The following is a 24,585-nucleotide window of genomic DNA, read 5'->3' on the forward strand; positions in this document are numbered from 1 at the left end:
TTTGCTCTCTGGTCACTCAGGTCATTATGCTGCCCATATCTGCTGCATTAAGACTGCTTTAAGACTGTGATTTATTGCTGTGGAAAGGTTATAAAACTGGTTTCCATAAAGCTTTGCTCATAAATTTGAACAGAAAAGATCTGCTATGCAGAATGGTATAAACTGCTTATACCCAGGTGTGCTAAGAGATTTGGAGTCGTAACCGCTTCAACACAGTATTGAATGAAGTGTCTGAATACTTGGGTTGATGGGTTGAGTATTGACACTCATCATTCTTTGCCAATAAATGAAATTAAAATAGATACTTTTTCATAATTTTCAAAGCACACATAACATTTAATCAACACTTCAAAAATCAACAATTTATCACTTTTTTAAATCCAGGCACCAGAAACGATCTGATTTTTAATCACGTCGCGTGTTAGTGACGTCATGTTTTACTTTCAGTAATGGCGGCAGAAGGAGCAGAAGAATTTAGCAGCAGTGGGGCTTTTACAAACCCCTCAGGTTTAAAACTTTAAATATTTCTTTCAACATGCTTTCCCTAGTTATTTTGTGTATTCACTTTTAATTTTTAAGCTGTGCCATGGGAACTTTGCTCTGTTGGTTAATAGTGTTTCGTTTATGTCAGTCGGTTAGCTAAGTTAGCTAATGTAGCTGATGTGGTTATTCTGGTAATTAATTAACTTTACAACTGTTTAACTAGTTAAGTCTTACTAAACCTGCACATAAAACATCGGTCTTTAATAGGGTCAGCTTTGCAGTCAGTACTTATTGTAAACATAAAGAATAGGCTACGATGGTACGAGTAGTACTATCTATCTATCTATCTATCTATCTATCTATCTATCTATCTATCTATCTATCTATCTATCTATCAAAGAGATTTTATTGTTTTTAATAAATAGTGATTTGGTGATTAGATTTCTTTTAGATGTTAATTGTGAGGCTGAGTCAAAACATTATACATCCAGCAACTTAAAATATTCCTAAGATTAAGATTAGTATAGTGTCATTTTAACAAGCTCTGTGCAGATATCAGAAAGCAAATCAGGAATATCATATGGAGTTATTATTTATCAGCTTTAAGTCCCATGATGTACAATCCATCATCAACAAGCACAAAATACATTAAATCACATTAAATTGCAAAAAAGTTATGTACTATCCATGTGAAAGCCTGGCACCAACAATCATGCCACAAAATTTCCTATTTTAATTTTAATGTTTGAGTTGAATTATTAACTGAAGCTTTTGACCTATGTTTGTATAATTGTATCTTTGTGCTGCTGTCATATAATAAACTTTAAATTTACATCAGCATAGCTTTAACAATTGTGTGCTTTTTAACCACATTATGCTTTGGTAAACATAATAGTTGACCAGTGTGCATTTAAAGTAAGAAATTAGGCAATGAGGCTTTCAGAAGTTGTTTGAAGCAGTCAAAATGGTTTAGGCTTTATTATGTATCACAGGCTCAACATTATTACTTAGTTCACATACTTAGTTTACTTAGTTCACATACTTTTTTCGGTATATATATTGTCTTGTACAGCACAGCATAAAACAACTGGTTTGCATACCCGATTTAACACAGTTTTATGCTACATGTGCTTCCTGATGCTTATTTTTATCTTGGCTTGGCACAGGCACTGAGAGCACATTGACAAGTGCCACTTATAGGGACTAGGCTGTTTGTGTTTCATATCAAGTGTTCTCTTTTTTACCACAGTCTACTACCATTTTGCACCCACCTGTGGTTATTTTAAAAATATATATTTAACACTGATATAGAAAGGATGGCAACAATACTGTATTGCTGCTGATAAGTTTAGACCAGGGGTGCCCAAATAATTCCTTATAAGGGGCCAAAATTTAATCTCAGTGAAGGGCCACGGGCCAAAACTTAAAGGTTATGTTGTTTTAATTAGGGCTGGGCGATTGAAAAAAAGACTTTTTTTTGCATTTTAATTTAAAAAAAATAGTAACAGCACCACCTATACTTATCTTTTCAAGGGACTCAAACTTTATAACAATAACAATATAACAACAGTTAACAATAATTAAAACAAAATAGAAATCTTAATTAGCTATATCCTTTTTAGGAACAGCTCACAAACAACTCACTTTAAATAATGTGCAGCAGAACCTCCTTACATTAAGAAAAGTGCAAAACCACAAAAAGTTCTTTACAGGTTTCTTAAAAGGAACACGAGCCTGTTTAGTGTTTCCACCAATGAAGTGAGTCTGTATCAGTATCTACACTGGGGGGACATCAAGTAATCACTCAGCTTTGATTTTGTCCTCTTGTGACTGGGGGGTGGATGGAGGGGGCGAGTTCTGCTTCTAACAATATGGACTACAATTTCCATGCTCCCCCGGACTGTCACGTGACTACCACAAGTCCCCGGTCAGCCAATCCTGATCGGTCCTCACGCTTTGGCGTTTTGATTCAGTTCAGCTGTGTTCAATTCCATGAATCTTAAACATGCAAAGCAAAATATTATTATTTACCTTTCTCTCCTCGCCACTGTACTTTGAGAACAGGTGAGCATGTTTTGTTTCGTAATGCTGACTGATGTTGTACTCCTTTAGTACAGCCACTCTCTATCCGCAGATGAGGCAAACTGCGGTTTATTCTATTTCGGTGAAAAAATATTCATGCTGCCAACTGTTTTTGAATGTTCGTTTATCCAATGCCACTGCCTCACACACTCCATGATTAACAGCCTCACTCGTGTCATCATAGATTACTTGATGTCTGCTGACAGGAGCTCCACAACGCCCCCCTCTCCTATCCACTGTCTCATGTAAAATTGTGGTCAGCTAATGAATTGCAGCCTAGCGTATTCCCAGCTACTGACAAAAGTATGCACTACTTTGATCTAAGCGAGGCGGGCCAAAAGAATGAGGCGGCGGGCCAAGCTTGGCCCGCGGGCCCCAAATTGGGCAGCCCTGGTTTAGACCATGGAATAGTGTCTTGTTAAGCAGGAAATTGTGAGTTTCATTTCTCAATTAAATACTAACTCTAACCTTTGTACTTACAGGGTTTGAAGCTCCCACAGTCACAGACTTCTCCCAGTCAAATTTAGGAGGGGTTTCTGAGGACAGCAGTGGAGCAAATATGGCAGATATTTCAGCAGCCTACACTGCACCGTCAGCATCAGGAGAGGATGCAGGAGAAACACCAGTGGATTTTAACAGGTTATGGAAGATGGTGACTGACAACCCTCAGGACTTCAACAGCTGGACTGATTTATTACAGTGCTGTGAACAAGAGGTGAGGAGAGATGGTGAAGTAAATCATAATATCATGTAAAAAAAACAACTTTATCACTGTCATCAATTTTTCGTTTGAATCAAGACTAAGTGCATTTTTATCAAATTCTTGCCTATTGCAGGGGAATTTGACATCATCTCGCCAGGCTCTAAATGCATTTCTGGCAAGATACCCACTCTGCTATGGATACTGGAAAAAATTTGCAGATCTGGAGAGGCGAGCTGGCTATAACGACAAAGCTGAGGAGGTACTGTATGCATTTAATTTTTTAAAAGATTAAAAATGTATGTGTGATGGTCAGGGTTTGCTTGCATGAATCTATGTTTGCTAATGTGTTTTTCAAATATGCAGTCAAAATAAACAATAAAAAAAAAAATATTTTTTTTTTTTGATGTTTTTATAGTGCATTTAGATATACAGTAATTTTGTTATCCTGAACACCACTAAAACTGAGATAAACAGTATTGACATATATTAAATGCCAGGATATTAAGGCTCTAAAATTAGGACAGCTAAGGATTGCTTAGTTCCATTCAGGTAGTGAGGAGTTTGCAATAACCTTTTCATTTCAGTGGGGTTGACACACTTCTGGATTTACCTTGAAGGCTTTAGCATTTTTGGTTTATGTCATATGCCAACAGAATAAGGACTTTAAGTAAACCTGACTTTGCTAAATGCTGTTCTTTCCCTGCTTATAAAATACAACCCTCTTGGTACTCTTTTCCTTTGGTTGAAACATAACTGACTATTAACATTGTACTTTAGAAACCCCAAGACCCAGACTTACTAACGCAATAAGTTAGCGAGACCATTGCACCACTCACGCTAAAAGTAAAATGTAATTACTAATTTACAGTTAGACAGCTCATTCTCAGTTCCCATTTCGTATGGATATAGAAATAAAGAGTGGCCTTTTAAATATGGTGACACAACTGCCCTTAGGTCTGCAAGAGCTAAGTTAAACCAGGCTATGAGAGCCTATGGACAAATAATTCAGAACAACTTTCAAGACCACAGAGACACCAAGAGGCCGTGACAGGGAATACATTCCATAACAGACCACAGAACTGTTTAGGTTCAGGGGCGGACTGTTCTCCATCCCTGTGATAACGACACTTAATTCCTTAGTAACCTAAATAATTTCTTTAGACTTAATTTTCTTTTTGAGGCTATAAACAACATACCAGCAATGAAACCCACTCCACGCCACTAGGACCAGTTACTGTACTTGACCCAGCAAATTTTAAGCAGCCCAGCTGAGGATAGCATATCTGCATACATCAATCTACATACATCTTTCTATAGAGGCACTCTAGACCAACTGCATTTCACTGTGGTTTGAAGGTTTCAATGCCTCAGACAGAAAGGCCCTGAGGAGAGTGGTGAGGACATTGGAAAAAATAATGGGGACAGCACTCCTAACTATTGAGGACTTGGCCTAAAAACACCATCTGTTTAGAGCCACCAGCATCACGAAAGACTCTCCGCTCACTCCTGTCACAGCCTGTTTTCCCTCTTACTCTCAGGATAGAGATACCACAGCATATGTTGCTGTGGGTAACATGTTCAATATCTGAGATAATGTGAATTCTGTACAGCTTAAAACTGAATCCATGTGAAATGCCTATGTGTTAGCATTTATAGGATTTTATTTTTATAATTTCACCATCTTTATTCTTGAAATTCTTATTTATTATTAGTTTTGGTTCTGTCCTGCTCCTGTGTTTTAATATGGTAAGCCAAATGCCAAATAATTTCATTCGGCTGTGTGCTGTTTATGTGTATGGTTGAAGAACAATAACAAAATATTAAATTTTGACTTTATTTTTAATAGTAGTTATGATTGGCAGGTGTGTGTTCAGGGACTCAAGGCTATACCTCTAAGTGTGGATCTGTGGATTCATTACATAAACCTCCTGCTTGGTACACTCAACATGAACCAGCCTGAGTCCATACAGCGTATTCGCAGGTAATGCAAAAGCTATTCTGTTTTATGTTTGACTAAGATACAGACATTTTATTAAAAAGAGCCATATTTTATTCATGTATTTATTTAGTTTTATCCTGGTCAGTTTGGCCTGGAGTCACCTGGAAGCACTGGACTCAAGCCAACAAATCCTTAAAGTGCACACTTTTACATACACCTAGGACTGTTTAGAGTAGCCAATTCACTTGCATGCTGTTGGGAGTTGGGAGAAAACCAGCGTACCTAAAGGAAGCACAAGAGGAGGACATTTATTCATTAATTGTCTGTTTTACTACCATGTTATTCTGGTCAGGGTTGCAGTGGGTGCATTTCATTTGCAGGAAGCACCCTGGACAGGGTGCCAGACTATCACATCCCCACATTCTCTCACACACACACACTCATAAACGCATACAAACTTTCCTGGTGGGAGGAAAACTGAGCACCCGGAGAAAACCCACGCAGACACAGGAAGAACATGCCAACTCCGCACAGAAGGGACCCTGGCTGAAAATCTAATCCAGGCCCTTTTTCTTGTGAGGCACCAGCGCTACTCACTGTGCCACCTTGCCTTCTGGGAAGAACATGCCAAAACTTATTAGACAATGACTGGAGTGGAGAATCAAACCCATTTTCTTATATTTAAAAAAAATAAAATATGCACCATTTTTGCTCCATCTAAAACACTTATTATAATTTTAAATAAAATAGTTTGGATGTGACCCATGATGATTTGGTGTTCTTTTTGTTACATTTTCAATGTCAATATTTGCATATTAGTAGTAGATGGACTACTGTGTTCTTTTTTTCCCATTTGGGATGTTTTAGAGTTTTGTTTGAAGTTGTTTAAAGTTTGTTTGAAGTTGTAAAACATTTGAATATAAACTTACCTAGAGCCCTGATAGCATGCTATAGTATTAACCATGCACTCCTCCTTTCTGTCTCTGTTCCCAGTATATTTGAAGACGCTGTGGTGGCAGTAGGCTGCGACTGGCACTCAGACCGTCTTTGGGATCTGTTTGCTGAGTGGGAAAAGGAACAGGGAGACCTGAAGGCCATAACTGCGGTTTATGACCGTGTAATGCAAGTGCCCACTCAGCTCTACAACACCCACTATGAAAAGTATGTAAGCTATAACAACTTTACTTCACGTGGGCAAAGGGTTTAAGAGGGTTGCTTATACAGCTCTTCACATTAAGACACAAATCCACATAGAAGAACACAGATTTGTGAGAATTTGCTGTTATTTCTTCTCACTATGGTATCTTGTGATCTTTTTCCCCCCTTCACATATAGATGCAGCTGAATTTATCACCCCAAAGCCTTATTGGTAAACTGTCAAACACCTGCAATTCAAAGCACTACAAAATTCAGATCTCCAAAATATTTAATTGTTGTTTTTTGGCTTTTACAGTCCATAAGGAAATAGATGTGATGAATATTTTAAAGGATGATGTAAGTGATTGTATCTTTGTTCCCTCAGGCTGAAGACTCATTTAAAGTCACATGCACTCCAGGATTTGCTTAACCCTGAGGAATATAAAAAACTCCAGGCTGAATACATGGCCATTGAGACTCAGGCCAAGAAAGAGGAATCTGAGCCTGCATCTGCTGAGAAAAATGAAAGCCTGCCCGGGGAGGAAGATTCTTCAGGCAGCGGCAAATATTCTGTAATAAACTTTCACCTTACGATACTGAGACTGTCAATTTTTTAAAATGATTTTAGACATATTGGTTAACACAACTCACCAGTTTTAATATCTAGAGGCCCTAGCATTGGTAGAATGTGCACCAGTAAAGCTCATAATACTCAGATGCGCACATTGTAGGATCCTGACATCTCACATAAAACAATTTAATAAAATTTTCATTTGAATTTTAGTTAAGGTGTCTAAGGTGATTTGCAATCTTTGGCCTGTGGGGTGTAAACTGTGAGGCACGTGCACCCAAGCATTTCCCAGCGATTTAATGGATAGACACTGTGTTTGAACGCATTCCAGAGATCCAGACATGCCGAGTAAACCAACAAAACTATTGGCGGGTTTATAATTTTTTTTCTTTTAATTTATTAACCTTAAGACAATGATTGAGGCACCACTGCTCTAAAAACTAACAGTGGTTGAGGTACTGGCCTAGTAATCAGAAAATAATTATGAAAAATGAGGGTTGAACTGACTCTTGTGCAAGGCCCTTAGCCCTCAACTGTTTGGATTGTATTTGGTCGTAATTGTAAGTTGCCTTTGATAAAAGCATATGCTAAATGCTGTAAAATGTAAATGTAGGACTGTACATTAAAATTATATAAATACCCAGATTGGTAATATAGTACATAGTGGGGATATATTTATGATGGAATGATTAATTGATTTATTGATTTGATGTCCACTAAAATAACACAACACTTTTCACTATCGTTTTTTTTGTGCAGGAGGAGGCAGTGGATAAGATGCAGGAGCTGGTTTTAGCCAGCAGAGAGATACAGTACCAGCAAAATGAGGCTGAAGTCAGGAAGAGATGGAGCTATGAGGATGCTGTAAGTGTCTATATACTCACCAAAACTTGTTAAGACCCCCCCCCCCATACACATACATACAGTGGCTTGCAAAAGTATTCATACCCCTTGAACTTTTCCATATTTTGTCACATTACAACCACAAACATAAATATATTTCACTGGAATTTAATGTGAAAGACCAACACAAAGTGGTATACAATTGTGAAGTGGAAGGAAAATTATACATGATTCAAAACATTTTTTACAAATAAAAAACTGAAAAGTGCGGTGCAAAAGTATCCAGCCCCCTTTTCTCTGAGTGCAACCAATTGCATTCAGAAGTTGCCTGATGACTGCTAATGACTAAAAAGAGTCCACCTGTCTCACGGAGCACTGTTCAATCCATTATCCGGAAATGGAAAGAATATGGCACAACTGTAAACCTACCAAGACAAGGCCGTCCACCTAAACTTACAGGCCGAACAAGGAGAGCACTGATCAGAGATGCAGCCAAGAGGCCCATGGTGACTCTGGACGAAATGCAGAGATCCACAGCTCAGGTGGGGGAATCTGTCCACAGGACAACTATTAGTCGTGCACTGCACAAATGTGGTCTTTATGGAAGAGTGGCAAGAAGAAAGCCATTGTTAAAAGAAAACCATAAAAAGTCCCGTTTGCAGTTTGCCAGAAGCCATGTTGGGGACACAGCAAACATGTGGAACAAGGTGCTTTGGTCAGATGAGACCAAAATTGAACTTTTTGGCCTAAATGCAAAACGCTATGTGAGGCGGAGAATTAACACTGCACATCACTCTGAACACACCATCCCCACTGTCAAATATGGTGGTGGCAGCATCATGCTCTGGGGCTGCTTCTCTTCAGCAGGGACAGGGAAGTTGGTCAAAGTTGATGGGAAGATGGATGGAGCCAAATACAGGGCAATCTTGGAAGAAAACCTGTTGGAGTCTGCAAAAGACTTGAGACTGGGGCGGAGGTTCACCTTCCAGCAGGACAACGACCCTAAACATAAAGCCAGGGCTACAATGGAATGGTTTAAAACAAAACATATTCATGTGTTAGAATGGCCCAGTCAAAGTCCAGACCTAAACCCAATCGAGAATTTGTGGCAAGATCTGAAAACTGCTGTTCACAAACGCTCTCCATCTAATCTGACTGAGCTTGAGCTGTTTTGCAAAGAAGAATGGGAAAAAATGTCAGTCACTAGATGTGCAAAGCTGGTGGAGACATACCCTAAAAGACTTGCAGCTGTAATTGCAGCAAAAGGTGTTTCCTCAAAGTATTGACTCAGGGGGGCTGGATACCGCACTTTTCAGTTTTTTATTTGTAAAAAATGTTTTGAATCATGTATAACTTTCGTTCCACTTCACAATTGTATACCACTTTGTGTTGGTCTTTCACATTAAATTCCAGTGAAATAAATTTGTTTGTGGTTGTAATGTGACAAAATATGGAAAAGTTCAAGGGGTATGAATACTTTTGCAAGCCACTGTACATACACACTAGTTTTATTTACAATCACTTAATTGTTTGTCCTATACTCTCAGATTAAAAGGCCGTATTTCCACGTGAAGCTCTTGGATAGAGCTCAGCTGAACGCTTGGCACAGTTATTTGGATTGGGAGATAGCTGAAGCTGAAGCAGCACTAAGAGTTACTGAGGGGACATCTGTAGAAGGCCAAGAGGGTTCAGAGTTTAAAGGAACCATCGCTAGCCATAAAAGAGTGATGATTTTGTTTGAGCGCTGCCTTATTGCCTGTGCACTCTATGAGGAGTTCTGGGATAAGGTAAAACAACAGAAATTAATCATGTTGTGAATGAAACCTGAATTATTATTATTATTTTATTTGTTCTATTATGTCTGTTTGTAGTACGTTCGATACCTAGAGCCACATAGTCTGGAGGAAACGCGTGGCTTGTATCAGCGAGCTTGTGAAATCCACTTGCCGTACAAACACAGTTTTCACATGCAGTGGGCCATGTTTGAAGAGAGACAAGGTATGTCATTGGAAATGTAATAACTCTGCATACATGATTGTGGATGACCGATTATTTCTAGCATTACCTACAGTGGCGTTCAAAAAAATAGAAGTGATTTTTAAAAAGCGAATAAAGCACAAAATCATTATAATAACTTTTATTTACATAAATGCAAATGCACTGAAAATACTACACTTTCAATTCTAAATCAAAACATTAACAAAATGTAGCCAGTTTGTGTTCATCCTTTACAGAAAGTCAAGAAAAATGAATATTAGGCTGTTCAAAAAAATATCAGTGCAGCATTTTTCTTTAAAAACTTAAAAAATATATGTATAAACTGAAAAGAATGTTTGAGGTTTCACTTTACTTTTTAAGTAATATTTAGTGGCATAACAATTGTTTCTGAGATCTGTGTTGCATGGAGTCGACCAACTTCTGGCTCCTCTGAACAGGTATTTCAGTCCAGGATGATTGGATGACATTCCACAGTTCTTCTGCAATTTTGGGTTTTGCCTCAAAAAACGCGTTTCAGATTTCAGCCCACAAGTTCTCTATGGGATTGAAGTCAGGGGATTGGGCTGGCCACTCTATTACCTCAATCTTGTTTGTCTGTAATCAAGATGTTTTGGGTCATTGTCATGTTGAAACACCCATTTTAAGGACATTTCTTCTTCGACATAGGGCAACATGATCTCCTCAAGTATTCTGATATATTTAAACTGATCCATGATCCCTCGTATGAAATACATACCTAGTATGAAAAACATCCTCATATCATTTTGTACCACCATGCTTTACTACCTTCACAGTGAACTTTGGCTTGAATTCAGTGCTCGAGGGTCGTCTGACATACTGTCTACGGCCACTAGACCCAAAAAGAACAATTTTGCTTTCACCAGTTCACAAAATGTTGAGCCATTTCTCTTTGGACCAGTCAATGTGTTCTCTGGCAAATTTGAACCCATTCAGGACACGTCTTTTTCTTAACAACGGGACTTTGCAGGAGTTCTTGCTGGTAAATTGGCTTCACTTAATCATCTTCTGTACTCACTGCTAACTTCAGATGTTCCTTGATCTTTCTGGAGGTGATCATTGGCTGAACCTTTGCCATTTTGGCTGTTCTTCGATCCATTTGAACAGTAGTTCCACGCTTCCTTCTGCGTCTTTCAGGTTTTGGTTGTCACTTTAAGGCAGTTGAGATCATTTTAGCTGAGCAGCCAATAATCTGCTGCACTTCTCTGTATGTTTTTCCCTCTACAATCAACTTTTTAATCAAAGTACGCTGTTCATCAGAACAATGTCTGGAACAACCCATTTTACCCAGTATTTCAAAAGGAAATTAAATAAGGGCCAAAATTGACACCCGATCTGCAGAATGAATGACTTCACCAATTGAAATCCTCACTGCTATTATTTTGAACAACCCTCTTTCAATCAATGCTTTGATTACTCAGATTGAGCGGCACGCATGTCCTAATTTTTGGGTTTGTTTTGTTTTCATTACTCTACTACACTTTCAAGTAAATTATTTGCTATGGAGAAATATTACTTCTACTAAAAACAGTGATTTATCAGGTTAATGGTGTTGGACTGCTATTTTTTTTCAACACCACTGTATAGGCACAGTTTCTGTTGTAAAAAAGGACTAGCATGAGTGGGAATAGGGTTACATGGACCTTAGTGTGGCTCTCAGTATGCGAAATGGATCTGTGTGGGAACCCAACACTGGCAAGTAATAAGAAGCGGACACACATTGGACACGTGTGGTGACCGGCTCTTCTTGATCGGATTGGGGGTTCTTCGAGTGGCAGTATATTCACAGTTGTGAATTGGAAATTACTAGATTGAGAGAGAAAGGAAAATGTAATCTTTTAGTAAAAAAATAAAATAGATATTTTATTTAGTCTTTAGGGGCAAGGTTTCTTTATCACTTATATATTTCTACTTTTTACTAATCAATCATTTCAATGAGCTAATGCTGAAGCCATAGATAAGATGGATCAGGTGTGTCAGGAGTAGGGATTAAATGGTAGAAAAGACAGGCAATTGTTACCTAGTTGTTAAGCTTTTTTATTGCATGAAACCTGAACATTTACATCTGTAACTTTCAATTCAATGTTTATTTATCTAGTTACAACCCCTGGCAAAAAAAATTATGAATTCACCACACTTAAATGTTCATCCAGCTTTTCATTTCTACAAAAAAAACAGGCACAAGTCTGAAAATGCCAAGTAGTCTGCAGTTAAAAGGGAGTGCTTACAGACTAACAAGCTTTCGACTTTTGGGCTACTTAAAAGAAAGCAGATTGTCCATGACTGTGTTTGACATTAAACTTGAACTAATGAATCCTGTGTAACCTTAATAACCAGTGATAACCATAGTGTGTAAAACATGACATGAAAATCCTAATAAATAAATAAAATCATATTTAATAGTTACTGGATGATTGCAAATTTTAACTTATCATATAAACTGTGTACATTTACATCCTCTCTTTTTGTAGGTAACATTTTAGAAGCCCAACGCATTTTAGAAGCTTTAGAGAAGACCATGCCCGGGTTGGCTATGGTCCGAATGCGGAGGGTAGGACTAGAGAGGAGGATGGGTCATCTGGATACGGCTGAATCGCTGCTAAAGGAGTCAGTGGAGGAGAATAAAGACAAGCCATACCTTCATGCCTTTTTCTCCATCAAACTAGCCCGTTTCCTGTTCAAGTTACGCAAGAACCCATCACATGCCCGATCTGTTCTACAGGAGGCTATTGAAATTAGTTTGGTAAGAAGTTATGCTTCGATGATCAGGCATCAAAACAAGTAATAGTTCATTTCCATTATTAACTATGACTATACGTTGTATCATCAGTGATTAAGTAAATCAGTAAAAGCTGCAACATTGCCTGACAAAAATATTACTAAATCAAGACTTGCTGCCCCCAACTATTTAGGGGTTGCCACAGCGAATCACTGTGGTCCGCATACCTGTTTGGTACAGTTTTTTATTTATTAATTTATGCCGGATGTTCTTTAGAATAGAATAGAATAGAATAGAATAAAATGCCTTTATTTGTCATGTATACATATACAGGTGTACAGTACAACGAAATTCTTTTTTCGTGTATCCCAGCTCGTTTGAAAGCTGGACTCAGAGCACAGGGTCAGCCATTGCACGGCGTCCTTGGAGCCGAGAGGGTTAAAGGCCTTGCTCAAGGGCCCAACAGTGGCTGCATGGCAGAGCTGAGATTCAAGCTCTCAACCTTTGGCTCGATAGCCCAAAGTTCTAGCCACTAGTCTACTACTGTTGTTCTTGATGCAACCCTCTTGATTTAATCTGGGCTGGGACCTGCACTGACAAGTGCACCTTACCATGGCTAGGCTGTTCAGCCAGGTTCCGGTTGTGTTGTAGAGCTGAATGTTATAAAGTCTTTGTGGGATAAACCCATTTTAGTAGCATAACTGACTTTGTCTCAATGCCACTTTGCTACCAACAGTGCAGTTTGGAGGGCATTTGCACTAAACTTCATTTCACATTGTTAGTTTCTTGGCTTGAAGTTAAAACATTACCAGCTGAAAGGACTGGGTTGTGTATTTGAATGGGATGTGTGTGTCCTCAGGACAACAGTAAACTGTACATGAATCTGCTGGAGCTCGAGCTGTCGGGGGACCTGCAGCTCAATGGAGGAGGAGTTCAGCAGTGTGTGAGCAAAGCCTTATCTGCACCGATTTCATCAGAGAGCAAAATCCTTTTTTCTCGAATAGGCCTGCAGTTTGCTGAAGATTTCGGGACTTCTGTGCAAAGGTTAGAAATTATTTTGGATAAGATAACATGATGTGATCAATTCAAGGTACAAGGTAAATCTATTCCTCGCAAAAGAGAATCCATTTCCTGCCTGCCTTGTCGAAACACACACTCAGCATATTTAAATTAATATAAAAGCACTTGTTCATTCAACTTCTTGCTTAGGTTATTACAAGCCTAATACAATGTGTCTACATTTACATTTATGCCATCTAGCATTTTATCCCAAGTAACTTGCACTTGTTACTGAAGACAATTTAGGAATTTAGGCTTAAAGGCCTTGCTCAGGGGGAACTTGGCTGTGAAGCAGCGACCTTATGATTACTGGTCCAGTGCTTTAACCTCTGAGCTATCAATATCCACTGTGTTCTTATTTCTCAATTAGAATCTGGCAAAATTGGCAGATTTTTGCTTTATAAACAGGGTCGGCAATCGGCCAATGTATTTTTACAACAAGGAGCTTCAGTCTAACACAGTCTATTACAAAGTAGCCTGTTATCAGTCCGGCGGGAATCTGCACAGCCACTATGTCTATGTCTGTTGGAGGTGGCCGAAGCCCTGCGATGGATTTCTGCCCTGACTATGACATTCCTGAGTTTTATGGTAAAAACAGCCCTGCTGTGACCCTGAACAGGATAATTTTTTTCATTATGGCTAATATGTATACTTATTTCAATTTAGAGAGAATATAAAACTGTAAAAAGCCATTGCCTATAGATGTGGAAAAGCTGTCAGAACTAACAGACTTTATTTTAAACAAAAGCATCTGCTGCAACATGATTTTGCACTTTATTCAATTGTTGTATTGATTTCACAATGGCCTCTTAAGTTGAAAGTACTGCTGTGTTTAGATTTTGTTACTTTAAAAAATGTAGCTAGCCTTTTTATTTAGAATGAACAGTTTGGATGTTTTTATATCACATGGAATCAAAGTACTAAAATGTGCTTGTATGTCATGTAGTATTTGATACATCAATTTGTATCACAGAATTGATGAATTTTGGATGTTTCTTTAGTGCAAACCAACCTAAGATAAAATCTTAGCCTATGTTGATTTTATTTGACTTTAGAACTTAACATCATATTGCAAACAAGGCATCTTAAAAAAATTGCCCAATGATGTTTATGCCCAACAGGGTTAGATAACGTGTAGTTGTTTTACAAAGTAAGGTTGAAGCTGTTTCTTAATTAGTTTCAAAATAAAATCTGTGATAATTGTCATAATGTAGCAAATTGTTGATGTATCATTGTTTCCAGTTTATTGAGTATCTATAAAGAACACCAAAAGCTTCTAAGTGACCTTGGTGGAAGAAAGCGAGGAGCAGAGAATGGGTAGGAAAAAACACCAAGAAATTTGCCACTCATAGTTCAACAGATTGTGTTTATTTAAATAACCTGTTGGACACGTTTTCTATTATTCTTCTAGTGATAATGATGATCCAGAAAAAATGAGTAAGGTTGATGATGGCTCTGGCACGACGGCCTCTTTACATGATGTGCCACCTACTATGCCCCCTCCTCCTCCTCCAGTGGCGGGTGCAGATATGAGTGCATATGGAAACTACAGCTCTTGGTATCAGGTATGCAAGATTTTTGCATATGATAGACATTTGCATGAGGGCCAAATATGTCAGATTTAGCTGTACAGGGTTGCCAAATATTGACCAAAGCTGCTCAATTAATTTAAAGATATCCAAAAACAAAACAATCTTATAATAAAACAGTGTATTTTAGTGTAAAAATTATTGCCACTTTTGATTCACCTACCAACATTTATTTTAACCAGTCATGCATCATTGCTTCCCGCCCAAGGGATAAGTTTGCTACAGAGGCATGGTTAAAAAACGGCAAGTGTTCCCAATCTGAAATGAACAGATGGACGTGTGCACGAAATACATGATCATTTTGATGCTGTTGCTAACTTTTACGTTTCATTTTTTCAACAGCAGCAGTATGGTGGATATGGTGCCTACAACTCCTGGAATCAGTACAATCAATACTACCCTTCCAGCTAGATCAAAGGGGTCAGTGTTGTAAAATGCATCATTTTTAATTAATATGCACATAACCCTCCAACGGCAAGGTCTCAGTAGGCCACGGTCAGACGTCAAACACTTATGACAGTGTTATTTTAAACATGAACACATTGCTGAAAGGAGATCACATCAGCTTACTGTTTTGATGGATGTCACTTTTAGTTCTGGGTCTTCTACGTACATACATGTACTGTGATGATTGTTACAGCCACAGGTGTACTAGGTGTACCTCATTTTTAAACCCATTTGTTTGTAAATTTTAAAGTGTTTTCTAAGGATATTTTTTTTTTATGTAGCAGTAAACTACAGCATATTTATCCACAACTCTCATCATGAAGCCATTCCACAAGTGACTAAGCTTAATACATTTTATGTAATTAATAATGCTAAGTGTGTTTACATGCACACTGTCAATCCAATTATTTTAGTATTTCTGTACTGAACTAACAAGTCAAGTGCACATAGACAGCATACTTTGACATCTAAAATATTTCACATTTGTGCATTTGCTGAATCACTGCAGAAAGAAATTCCACACACAAATTTTTTTAATCTTACTACAGTAACATACTGTTTAGACCAGCATGATGTGGTCTTGGCACATTATTTTCATGTTTTACCACGTCTTTATGCTAGTTAATGTTCTGGTAAGTCCAGGTTCCCCAGAATCACTGGGCACAATGCAGTAACACACCCCAGACAGTACACCACAATTCATCACAACCCCCAAGACATAGCCAGACACCATGTCTGCATAATTTAATGCTGTGATATTAATTATTAAAATGTGTCGTTTATCAGAACAAGTGGCTACTCGGCTGTTAAAATGGCTAAATTCTTATAAGCTAGTTAAACATTAATAGTGTTGCTAGTAAATGCGTCTAAACAAAAAGTGTGACTGTTGTGTTCAATTTCAATATTTTAAAAGTGTGTAAGAAGATGATTGTGTAATTGATTGTTGTGGGTATGTGATTGTTCTAATACATGTAAAACTCACTCACCATGTATCAGCTTGACCCCTGTGTTAACTTGAAAATGTCTGACCCTGGTAGAGTCACCACCATTATCATGTTTAAATAATAATGAGGTTAAACACAGGCTTTGGATCCTTTAATGCAGTACAGAGACAAGTGAATATGCATTTATTCATTTATTTAACAGAGTAAACAAAATGCAAACGATTGTTTTGTGTGTATGATGTGTGGGTCACATAAGCTGTTTAATAATTGACTGGGATTAACTTATCAGATTTTAGAATACAGGGTGCATCTCCGTGGTTTTATATTTGTACAGTGTTTTTTTACTCACACTTGATTTTTGGGTGGTTGTTTTTATTTTTAAATAAAGAAGTGTATTTAACAGTCTTTCTGTCATTTCCCATTGTAAATGTAAAACTATTACAGTGAGCTTTGTACTAACTGTGTAATTAAGTAGACTTTATTTACATGAATGTGGTCACAGGCCAAACACCTATTGCAAACATTATAGAGAAATAATACACAGCGGAATGATTAAAATAAGGCAAACCAAACTTGACATGACTTTTTATAAGTGTCAGGGTTAGTATTTGTTTTATTGTCATGGTCTTTAAGAAGTCATCAACTGTTCAAATGATGTATGTGTATAAAATAAAATGTAGTCCGGTGATTAACCCGTTTTGTCTCACATTGACAATATTAGAAGGGTGGAAGAACAGATAAGACCAGCAAGGCTTTACTTCTTTGCAACCACAAGCACAGCAGAAGGCACCAAACCTAAAAGATGGAGAAAGGCAAACTTAAATCGAAACACATGCTCAGATAAAAAAAAAAAAAAAAAAACATAGTATGAACGTTTAATTACGAAAGTGCAGAACATTGTGACAGATGAGCGGAAAAAAACAACCGATTCTAACATCTAGGAAACCAGCAACCAGAAAACAGTTTTTGGCTGCTCTATTAAATATCCACTTTTACAGGTCATTAAGATGAAGGGGTCCAGTGTTGAGAATAACCCGCTGACTACTATACCAAGTTTTGAATGAACTGTAATGTATCTTAACGGGAGCACAAGAAAAATGATAGTTTAAAATGCAGTAACCTTATGAAGTGTGGGGGCTTAAATACTGTCTGGTTATTTTCACATTATATATAATAATTTACCTTTTATACATTAACAGTAATTAGTTACCGGATATTTTATACAAAGGAAGTGGTCAAAGTAACTGGTTTAACCAGAAACATTGTTAGGCAGTTTTTTTGCGTACTTTTTTAGTTAAAAAAAAAAGTTAAATCTTGTTCTTCACTTATAGAGTGATTAAATCTCATCAGGATGTGATCTGGATAGTTAATCCAGGCCAAGTGTGCATGTATTTGATGGTTCCAATGTGTATACAAATGTTAGAGCAGTTTCTCACCCAGTTCACGTAGAGGTTTCTCCATATCAAGTTCTGTGTAGACACGGCGGGGATACGGTGACAGAAGAGTGAAGTCCTGGGGCTGTTCATCAGAGCTGTTCATCTGCACATACACTCTCACTGCTGCTAAAGGCTCCTGGGCCTTAAAGACTGCCACCAGCGCGGAGCCATCCAGGAGACGAATCTAAGGAGGAACGGAGGACAATTAGATGAGCTATACAAAGAATGCAGAACTGCGTATGTGCATAAAAACACTGCAATTTGAATTATTTTGACAATGTTACTACTGAACTAATAATCTAGGTTTGTTTGTTTATTAGGATTTTAACGTCATATTTTACACTTTGGTTACATTTATGACAGGACAGGACAAGATTCATCAATTCACATTCCGTGTCAAACACAGTCACAGGCAATTTTGTATCTCTAATTAATCTAACTGCCGTGTCTTTGGACTGTGGGAGGAAACCGAAGCTCTCGAAGGAAACCCAAGCAGACATGGGGAGAGCATGCAAAGTCCACACTGAAAGAACCCAGACTGCTGCACCTGGGAATCAAACCCAGGACCTTCTTGCAGTGAGACGGCAGTGCTACCCACCGAGCCACCGTGTGGCTCCAATAATCAGGGTAAAATGTTTTGTGTCTAAGAAGTGACTAAAGCTGAATCGTGCTATTCATAATAATGTTCTCAGGTTTTTGGTTGATGGTCATTTTGATATAAAGATATAATGTGCGTAAAAAGAACTGTCACGAATAACAAAACTAATCAACTTAAGTGCTACAACTACTCACAAAAGTTAAAAATATATATTGTTATTGATATTTTCAAGTTGTATTAGTGTTTTAGTAAAATAGTGTTTTAAATCTTGTCTGGGTGATTTCAGGTGGCTTTGGAATGCATGACGATTTAACATTAAAATTCGTCTTCCAATAATGCACTGATTCCTTTCAGCTGCTCCCATTAGGGGTCATCACAGCGGATTATTCGTTCACATATCTGATGCCAGTAATTCACAAAGGATTCAATTTTCTGAAATGGATAATGTTCAGACAGCAGTAGAGACAGAATTGTGTTTATTTACCATGTTAATATTGCTAAACAGGTTTAAATTTTCAAAGCATTACCTGTATCCGGCATTCATCATAGTCTTTTTTGGCTGGAGGTGGACCTTGGTTTTCCGGGGGAGACTGGGGAGTGGCATCAGAAGTGGGTGAAGTACTTGATGAGCATCCACCAAACTGGAAAAAAGACATGCATTTGTAGGGCTGGACAGGAACATATTGAAACAGTGACTCATCATGTTGCTTTTGTGTTGACATCACCTTGCCTGCCTCAAACCTGGTTAGATGCAAAAAGCAAGTTTTCTTGCTGGGTGAATGTTAAACAGTGTGTGTCATACAGATACACCTGTGTGAACCCTGAAGTAAGTTTACTTACCCACAATTCTTGCTTTGTGCTATACCCCTCAGTAGGCAACTGCATGTATATACCGAAATTGTACTTGACTTGAAAAAATTAGTTGAACATGCACCAAAATACTCAAAATGCAGTAAAAGCGTTTATTGTTTTTCCTCCTCACTTTAATCACTGTTCGCACCCACACATTACTGATGAGACAGAATTCTGTACTTTGTGCCGTGTTAACAGCAAAGAAATTGTAGTAAACCATATCTGCTTTGTAGTGGGAGCTCAGTGATTAACATTTGACATTTAGCTGACACTTTTATCCAAAGCAACTTACAAGTGGGACCAAATTGAGGGTCCAGCAGTGGCAACCAGGCAGATGTGGGGCTTAAACCAACAGCCTCTGAATTATTAGTCCAGTACATTTGCAGCTAAGCTAGCACTGCCCATGGTTAAGGTACTGGACTAGTACACAGAAGGTTGCTGGTTCAAACCCCTGGTGTGAGCCCTTAAGCAAGGCCATTAAAACTTAATTGCTTGAATTGTGTATGCTAACAATTGTAAGGTGCTTTGGACAAACCATCTTATAAATACCAAAACTGTTAAGCCATTATTAATCCACCCATGTTGAATGTAAATTAACCGACAAATCTTTGGTGACAAAGGTTGTTTATACATTTAAAACTAGTTCTTGGAGTGTTAACATGAAGCAAATACCTTGCGTGCTCTTTCTTCTCTGTCACGTGCAATCTTTTCTTTAACCCTCTGTCTGAAAACGATCACACAAAATAGAACATATAAGCTGCAAAACGGTTTTTTTTAATGTTTAGGCTTCAGTGCTTGTATTACTTGGCCATTTTGTCCTCCATTTTCTCTCTCCTACGTTCTTCAGCCAACTTCTTCATTTCATCATCCTGCAGTTTTTGTCGCACATGCTGCAAATCCTGGCCCTGTTTCCTCCTCTGTTTTTCTCTTTCCACCTCCTCCTGCCTTTCTCGCTCTCTTCTCTCCTCCTGTTTGACCCTCATCAACTCCTCAAGCCTGAACACACAGGAAAATAACCTTAGGTTCTCTTTACATTGCTCAACAACAGATTATTGTCTGACTGATTAAGGGCTGACACTAACCTTTTAATCTGTTCCTTCTTTTCCTCCTCCGTCATAGGTTGTTTGCTATCTTCTTCTTGTATTAGCATTTCAGCAGCTGGATTTCAGTTATGGAAAAAAAGGAAACAGTGAAGTGTGTTGTAAATAAAGCATTGATGATAAATGGAGTGGTATTGTCTAGACTGCATCAAAGCAAAACAATTTGCTAAAAAGCAATAGCTCTCCATTTTTAAATAGATCAACAAACTGACTTTCCAGCATGCTCATTTTGGCACGTTTGATAAACTAAACAAATAAAAAACACTTAAAAATGGGATTTAGATATACAGTGTATCACAAAAGTGAGTACACCCCTCACATTTCTGCAGATATTTAAGTATATCTTTTCATGGGACAACACTGACAAAATGACACTTTGACACAATGAAAAGTAGTCTGTGTGCAGCTTATATAACAGTGTAAATTTATTCTTCCCTCAAAATAACTCAATATACAGCCATTAATGTCTAAACCACTGGCAACAAAAGTGAGTACACCCCTTAGTGAAAGTTCCTGAAGTGTCAATATTTTGTGTGGCCACCATTATTTCCCAGAACTGCCTTAACTCTCCTGGGCATGGAGTTTACCAGAGCTTCACAGGTTGCCACTGGAATGCTTTTCCACTCCTCCATGACGACATCACGGAGCTGGCGGATATTCGAGACTTTGCGCTCCTCCACCTTCCACTTGAGGATGCCCCAAAGATGTTCTATTGGGTTTAGGTCTGGAGACATGCTTGGCCAGTCCATCACCTTTACCCTCAGCCTCTTCAATAAAGCAGTGGTCGTCTTAGAGGTGTGTTTGGGGTCATTATCATGCTGGAACACTGCCCTGCGACGCAGTTTCCGGAGGGAGGGGATCATGCTCTGCTTCAGTATTTCACAGTAGATATTGGAGTTCATGTGTCCCTCAATGAAATGTAACTCCCCAACACCTGCTGCACTCATGCAGCCCCAGACCATGGCATTCCCACCACCATGCTTGACTGTAGGCATGACACACTTATCTTTGTACTCCTCACCTGATTGCTGCCACACATGCTTGAGACCATCTGAACCAAACAAATTAATCTTGGTCTCATCAGACCATAGGACATGGTTCCAGTAATCCATGTCCTTTGTTGACATGTCTTCAGCAAACTGTTTGCGGGCTTTCTTGTGTAGAGACTTCAGAAGAGGCTTCCTTCTGGGGTGACAGCCATGCAGACCAATTTGATGTAGTGTGCGGCGTATGGTCTGAGCACTGACAGGCTGACCCCCCACCTTTTCAATCTCTGCAGCAATGCTGACAGCACTCCTGCGCCTATCTTTCAAAGACAGCAGTTGGATGTGACGCTGAGCACGTGCACTCAGCTTCTTTGGACGACCAACGCGAGGTCTGTTCTGAGTGGACCCTGCTCTTTTAAAACGCTGGATGATCTTGGCCACTGTGCTGCAGCTCAGTTTCAGGGTGTTGGCAATCTTCTTGTAGCCTTGGCCATCTTCATGTAGCGCAACAATTCGTCTTTTAAGATCCTCAGAGAGTTCTTTGCCATGTTGGAACTTTCAGTGACCAGTATGAGAGAGTGTGAAGCTCTCACTACTAAATTGAACACACCTGCTCCCTATGCACACCTGAGACCTAGTAACACTAACAAATCACATGACATTTTGGAGGGAAAATGACAAGCAGTGTTCAATTTGGACATTTAGGGGTGTAGTCTCTTAGGGGTGTACTCACTTTTGTTGCCGGTGGTTTAGACATTAATGGCTGTATATTGAGTTATTTTGAGGGAAGAATAAATGTACACTGTTATATAAGCTGCACACAGACTACTTTTCATTGTGTCAAAGTGTCATTTTGTCAGTGTTGTCCCATGAAAAGATATACTTAAATATCTGCCGAAATGTGAGGGGTGTACTCACTTTTGTGATACACTGTATATACAAACAACATTTATTTGGAGATATTGTAACAAGTCGTATTTTTGTAAAACTAAATTTACAAGTAGTAATTGTATAATGTACAAGTATAATCAATACAACATTAAGTCTCACTGATATTAATCCTTACTAATTAAGAATCAGTTAATTGGTAAATACAATAATGCTTGGAAGAGTTAAAAGTAAAAGAGAAAGAGGACGGCCAGCAACAAGATACAATTAGAGAAACAATAAGTGAGCCATTAAGAAGCCTAAAGACTCAAACAAAAGACGATCTGGAGAAACACTATCCATATGGTCACCAGGATTCAGAATTGACTAGACTGAACTTAATGATAACCACAAATATACCAAGACCCAACATGTGTAATAGTATGCAATGGAAGGAAAATATCCTACATTCATCAAGATCAGCATCAGGCTGGGATGTGCTCTGTTGTTCTGATGCACCTAGAACATTTCCTGCGGGTGGGACGTAGGGCTCGTCTATGTCTGGGTCATTCTCGTGTTCCATTAACCTGCAGTTTACAATGGTGAAAATTACAACAGGCCTACAATAATACTGACACCACAACAAGTGTCAAACAATTGCACCTACCAGTCCATAGCTCTTTCAATGCCCTGGTTGCCAGTATGTGCTACAGCCTTCTCACTGAGAATAAAACATGAAATGAGTAAGTAGAAAAGCAAAATCATGTAGATAATATGACTAAATACATTTTAAAAGATACCTACGCTCTGTTTCTGGTAAAGCCCATCTCCAGGAGGCTTTCTAACGTTGTACACTCCGCCATGGTGCTGAAAATACAATTTTACATTAATAACAGTTTGGTGAAATGTAGTAACTAAACTTACATAAGCAGCTAGCTCTGGTGAAAATGTGTTTGACCACTTTCAAGCAAAAGTCAGGATTATTATGGGAAAAAAGCTGTGACCTTTAAAAGGATTTTATTTACATAAAATGCAGAACCAAGTTGACTAGAAAATTCATCTATTTTTAAGTGATCCAACCAGTCTTGAACACAATAGTATCAAATCAGTGCATTCCTACTGAGATACAAAGATTTTTAAGTGCTCAGACTAGTCTCTAACATAATCTACTTGGTATAACATACATACAACAATATACTCAAATTAAAACCTGATTCCTTAATTATAACCGAAGTTCTAATTCATTTATTTAAAGAAAACCAAACATCTGAAGCAGTCATTAAAATCCTAACACTTGTATGAAATTTAAATGTAAGACGTACTGGTTTGGTTGTTTGGTAAATACTTGGAAAATGTGGAACATCAGTTAGGAAACATATTTAGATGAGTGCTGTAAATAGTATTTTTAAGTGAGTCTGTTACTGTGCAGTTGTGGACACTGCTTTCATACTAAACAACCAACAAATAATAATGCCAGGCCTTTTCTCTTACTTTTAAATCAGTGATCTTAATACTGTCAAATTTCATGTTTTAAAACGACCACAGTTCCTTCACATTAAACAGTTAAAAACACGTTTAACTAAAGACTCAAACAGCTAGCTGGCTAAATAATGCATTGTCAAGCTCAGAAACCATAGCTTACGGGACACAAGCTTTAAAATAGTTCATGTTGCATAATTATTACTATATAATAAATTCAATTTAATAAGGTACATAAGGTTAAAAAATGCACAGTGTATTAAAATGTGTAAATACTGTATTTCTATTAACCATGTTAGATAAGTAGCATCGATGCTTACATAGCAAGTCTCCCGTCCACACGCAACTACGGCAACTACCACTAGGACAAAAAGCGAATCGGTGCTGCTGTGCTCAGTGACCAAATACAGACCGCGGTAATATTACCGTAAATTCTGAATTATAATGCGATGGCATTTTTACTAAGCAGCAGACACTAAATGTGTATGTAGGGTCAATTGTATATTGCGTAAGAAAATGAAACTGTCTCAAACTTTAGTTAAGAGTTAACTTTAAACCATCATTACAAATCTATCATTTCAGTTAATCCCCTAGGATGTGTTATAATGCACCAGTGAACTTTCTTTGTATCCCTTCTCTCTCTCAGGGTTAAGTGAACACTATTTACCTGCCAAAGTCTTTAAATATGTTAATACCAACATTACAAAACACCGAACTCGAAGGTTTAATATTGTT

At 38.1% G+C, this 24,585-nt stretch overlaps 2 protein-coding genes across 3 annotated transcripts; one reads left to right on the forward strand and one right to left on the reverse strand.

Annotated features, from left to right (window-relative positions):
* The first annotated feature begins 449 nt into the window (after nt 1-449).
* Nucleotides 450-16,937, forward strand: si:ch211-114c17.1 (pre-mRNA-processing factor 39). Of its 2 annotated transcripts, none has more exons than XM_063000676.1 (14): nt 450-507; nt 3,048-3,280; nt 3,402-3,527; nt 5,131-5,249; nt 6,201-6,368; nt 6,730-6,916; nt 7,675-7,779; nt 9,306-9,545; nt 9,630-9,756; nt 12,246-12,517; nt 13,353-13,537; nt 14,795-14,869; nt 14,964-15,117; nt 15,484-16,937. In XM_063000676.1, the coding sequence occupies exons 1-14, from the start codon at nt 450-452 to the stop codon at nt 15,550-15,552; spliced, it is 2,118 nt and encodes a 705-aa protein (XP_062856746.1). In that variant the 3' UTR covers nt 15,553-16,937. The 2 variants fall into 2 exon arrangements, with proteins under 2 accessions (XP_062856746.1, XP_062856747.1); XM_063000677.1 differs by having other exon boundaries at nt 15,487-16,937.
* ubxn1 (UBX domain protein 1) lies at nt 16,667-24,211 on the reverse strand. Its single transcript, XM_063000678.1, has 10 exons — nt 24,171-24,211; nt 23,176-23,238; nt 23,039-23,092; nt 22,840-22,958; nt 20,501-20,576; nt 20,223-20,414; nt 20,091-20,142; nt 19,094-19,207; nt 17,969-18,152; nt 16,667-17,327 (listed from the first exon to the last, which is right to left on the reverse strand). The coding sequence occupies exons 2-10, from the start codon at nt 23,232-23,234 to the stop codon at nt 17,287-17,289; spliced, it is 891 nt and encodes a 296-aa protein (XP_062856748.1). The 5' UTR covers nt 23,235-23,238; nt 24,171-24,211; the 3' UTR covers nt 16,667-17,286.
* Between the last annotated feature and the right edge of the window lie 374 nt (nt 24,212-24,585).

Source organism: Trichomycterus rosablanca, chromosome 8 (assembly GCF_030014385.1).
Source record: "Trichomycterus rosablanca isolate fTriRos1 chromosome 8, fTriRos1.hap1, whole genome shotgun sequence".
NCBI lineage: Eukaryota > Metazoa > Chordata > Actinopteri > Siluriformes > Trichomycteridae > Trichomycterus > Trichomycterus rosablanca.

Bases quoted from the DNA above. Each gene is read 5' to 3' on its own strand.
- si:ch211-114c17.1 (XM_063000676.1), top strand. From the start codon at position 450: ATGGCGGCAGAAGGAGCAGAAGAATTTAGCAGCAGTGGGGCTTTTACA. The intron at 3,528-5,130 runs GTACTGTATGCA...TATGATTGGCAG, and splicing joins ATAACGACAAAGCTGAGGAG to GTGTGTGTTCAGGGACTCAA. The intron at 5,250-6,200 runs GTAATGCAAAAG...CTCTGTTCCCAG, and splicing joins TCCATACAGCGTATTCGCAG to TATATTTGAAGACGCTGTGG.
- ubxn1 (XM_063000678.1), bottom strand. From the start codon at position 23,234: ATGGCGGAGTGTACAACGTTAGAAAGCCTCCTGGAGATGGGCTTTACC. The intron at 23,093-23,175 runs GTAGGTATCTTT...TTTTATTCTCAG, and splicing joins GGCTTTACCAGAAACAGAGC to TGAGAAGGCTGTAGCACATA. The intron at 20,143-20,222 runs GTAATACAAGCA...GATCGTTTTCAG, and splicing joins ATGGAGGACAAAATGGCCAA to ACAGAGGGTTAAAGAAAAGA.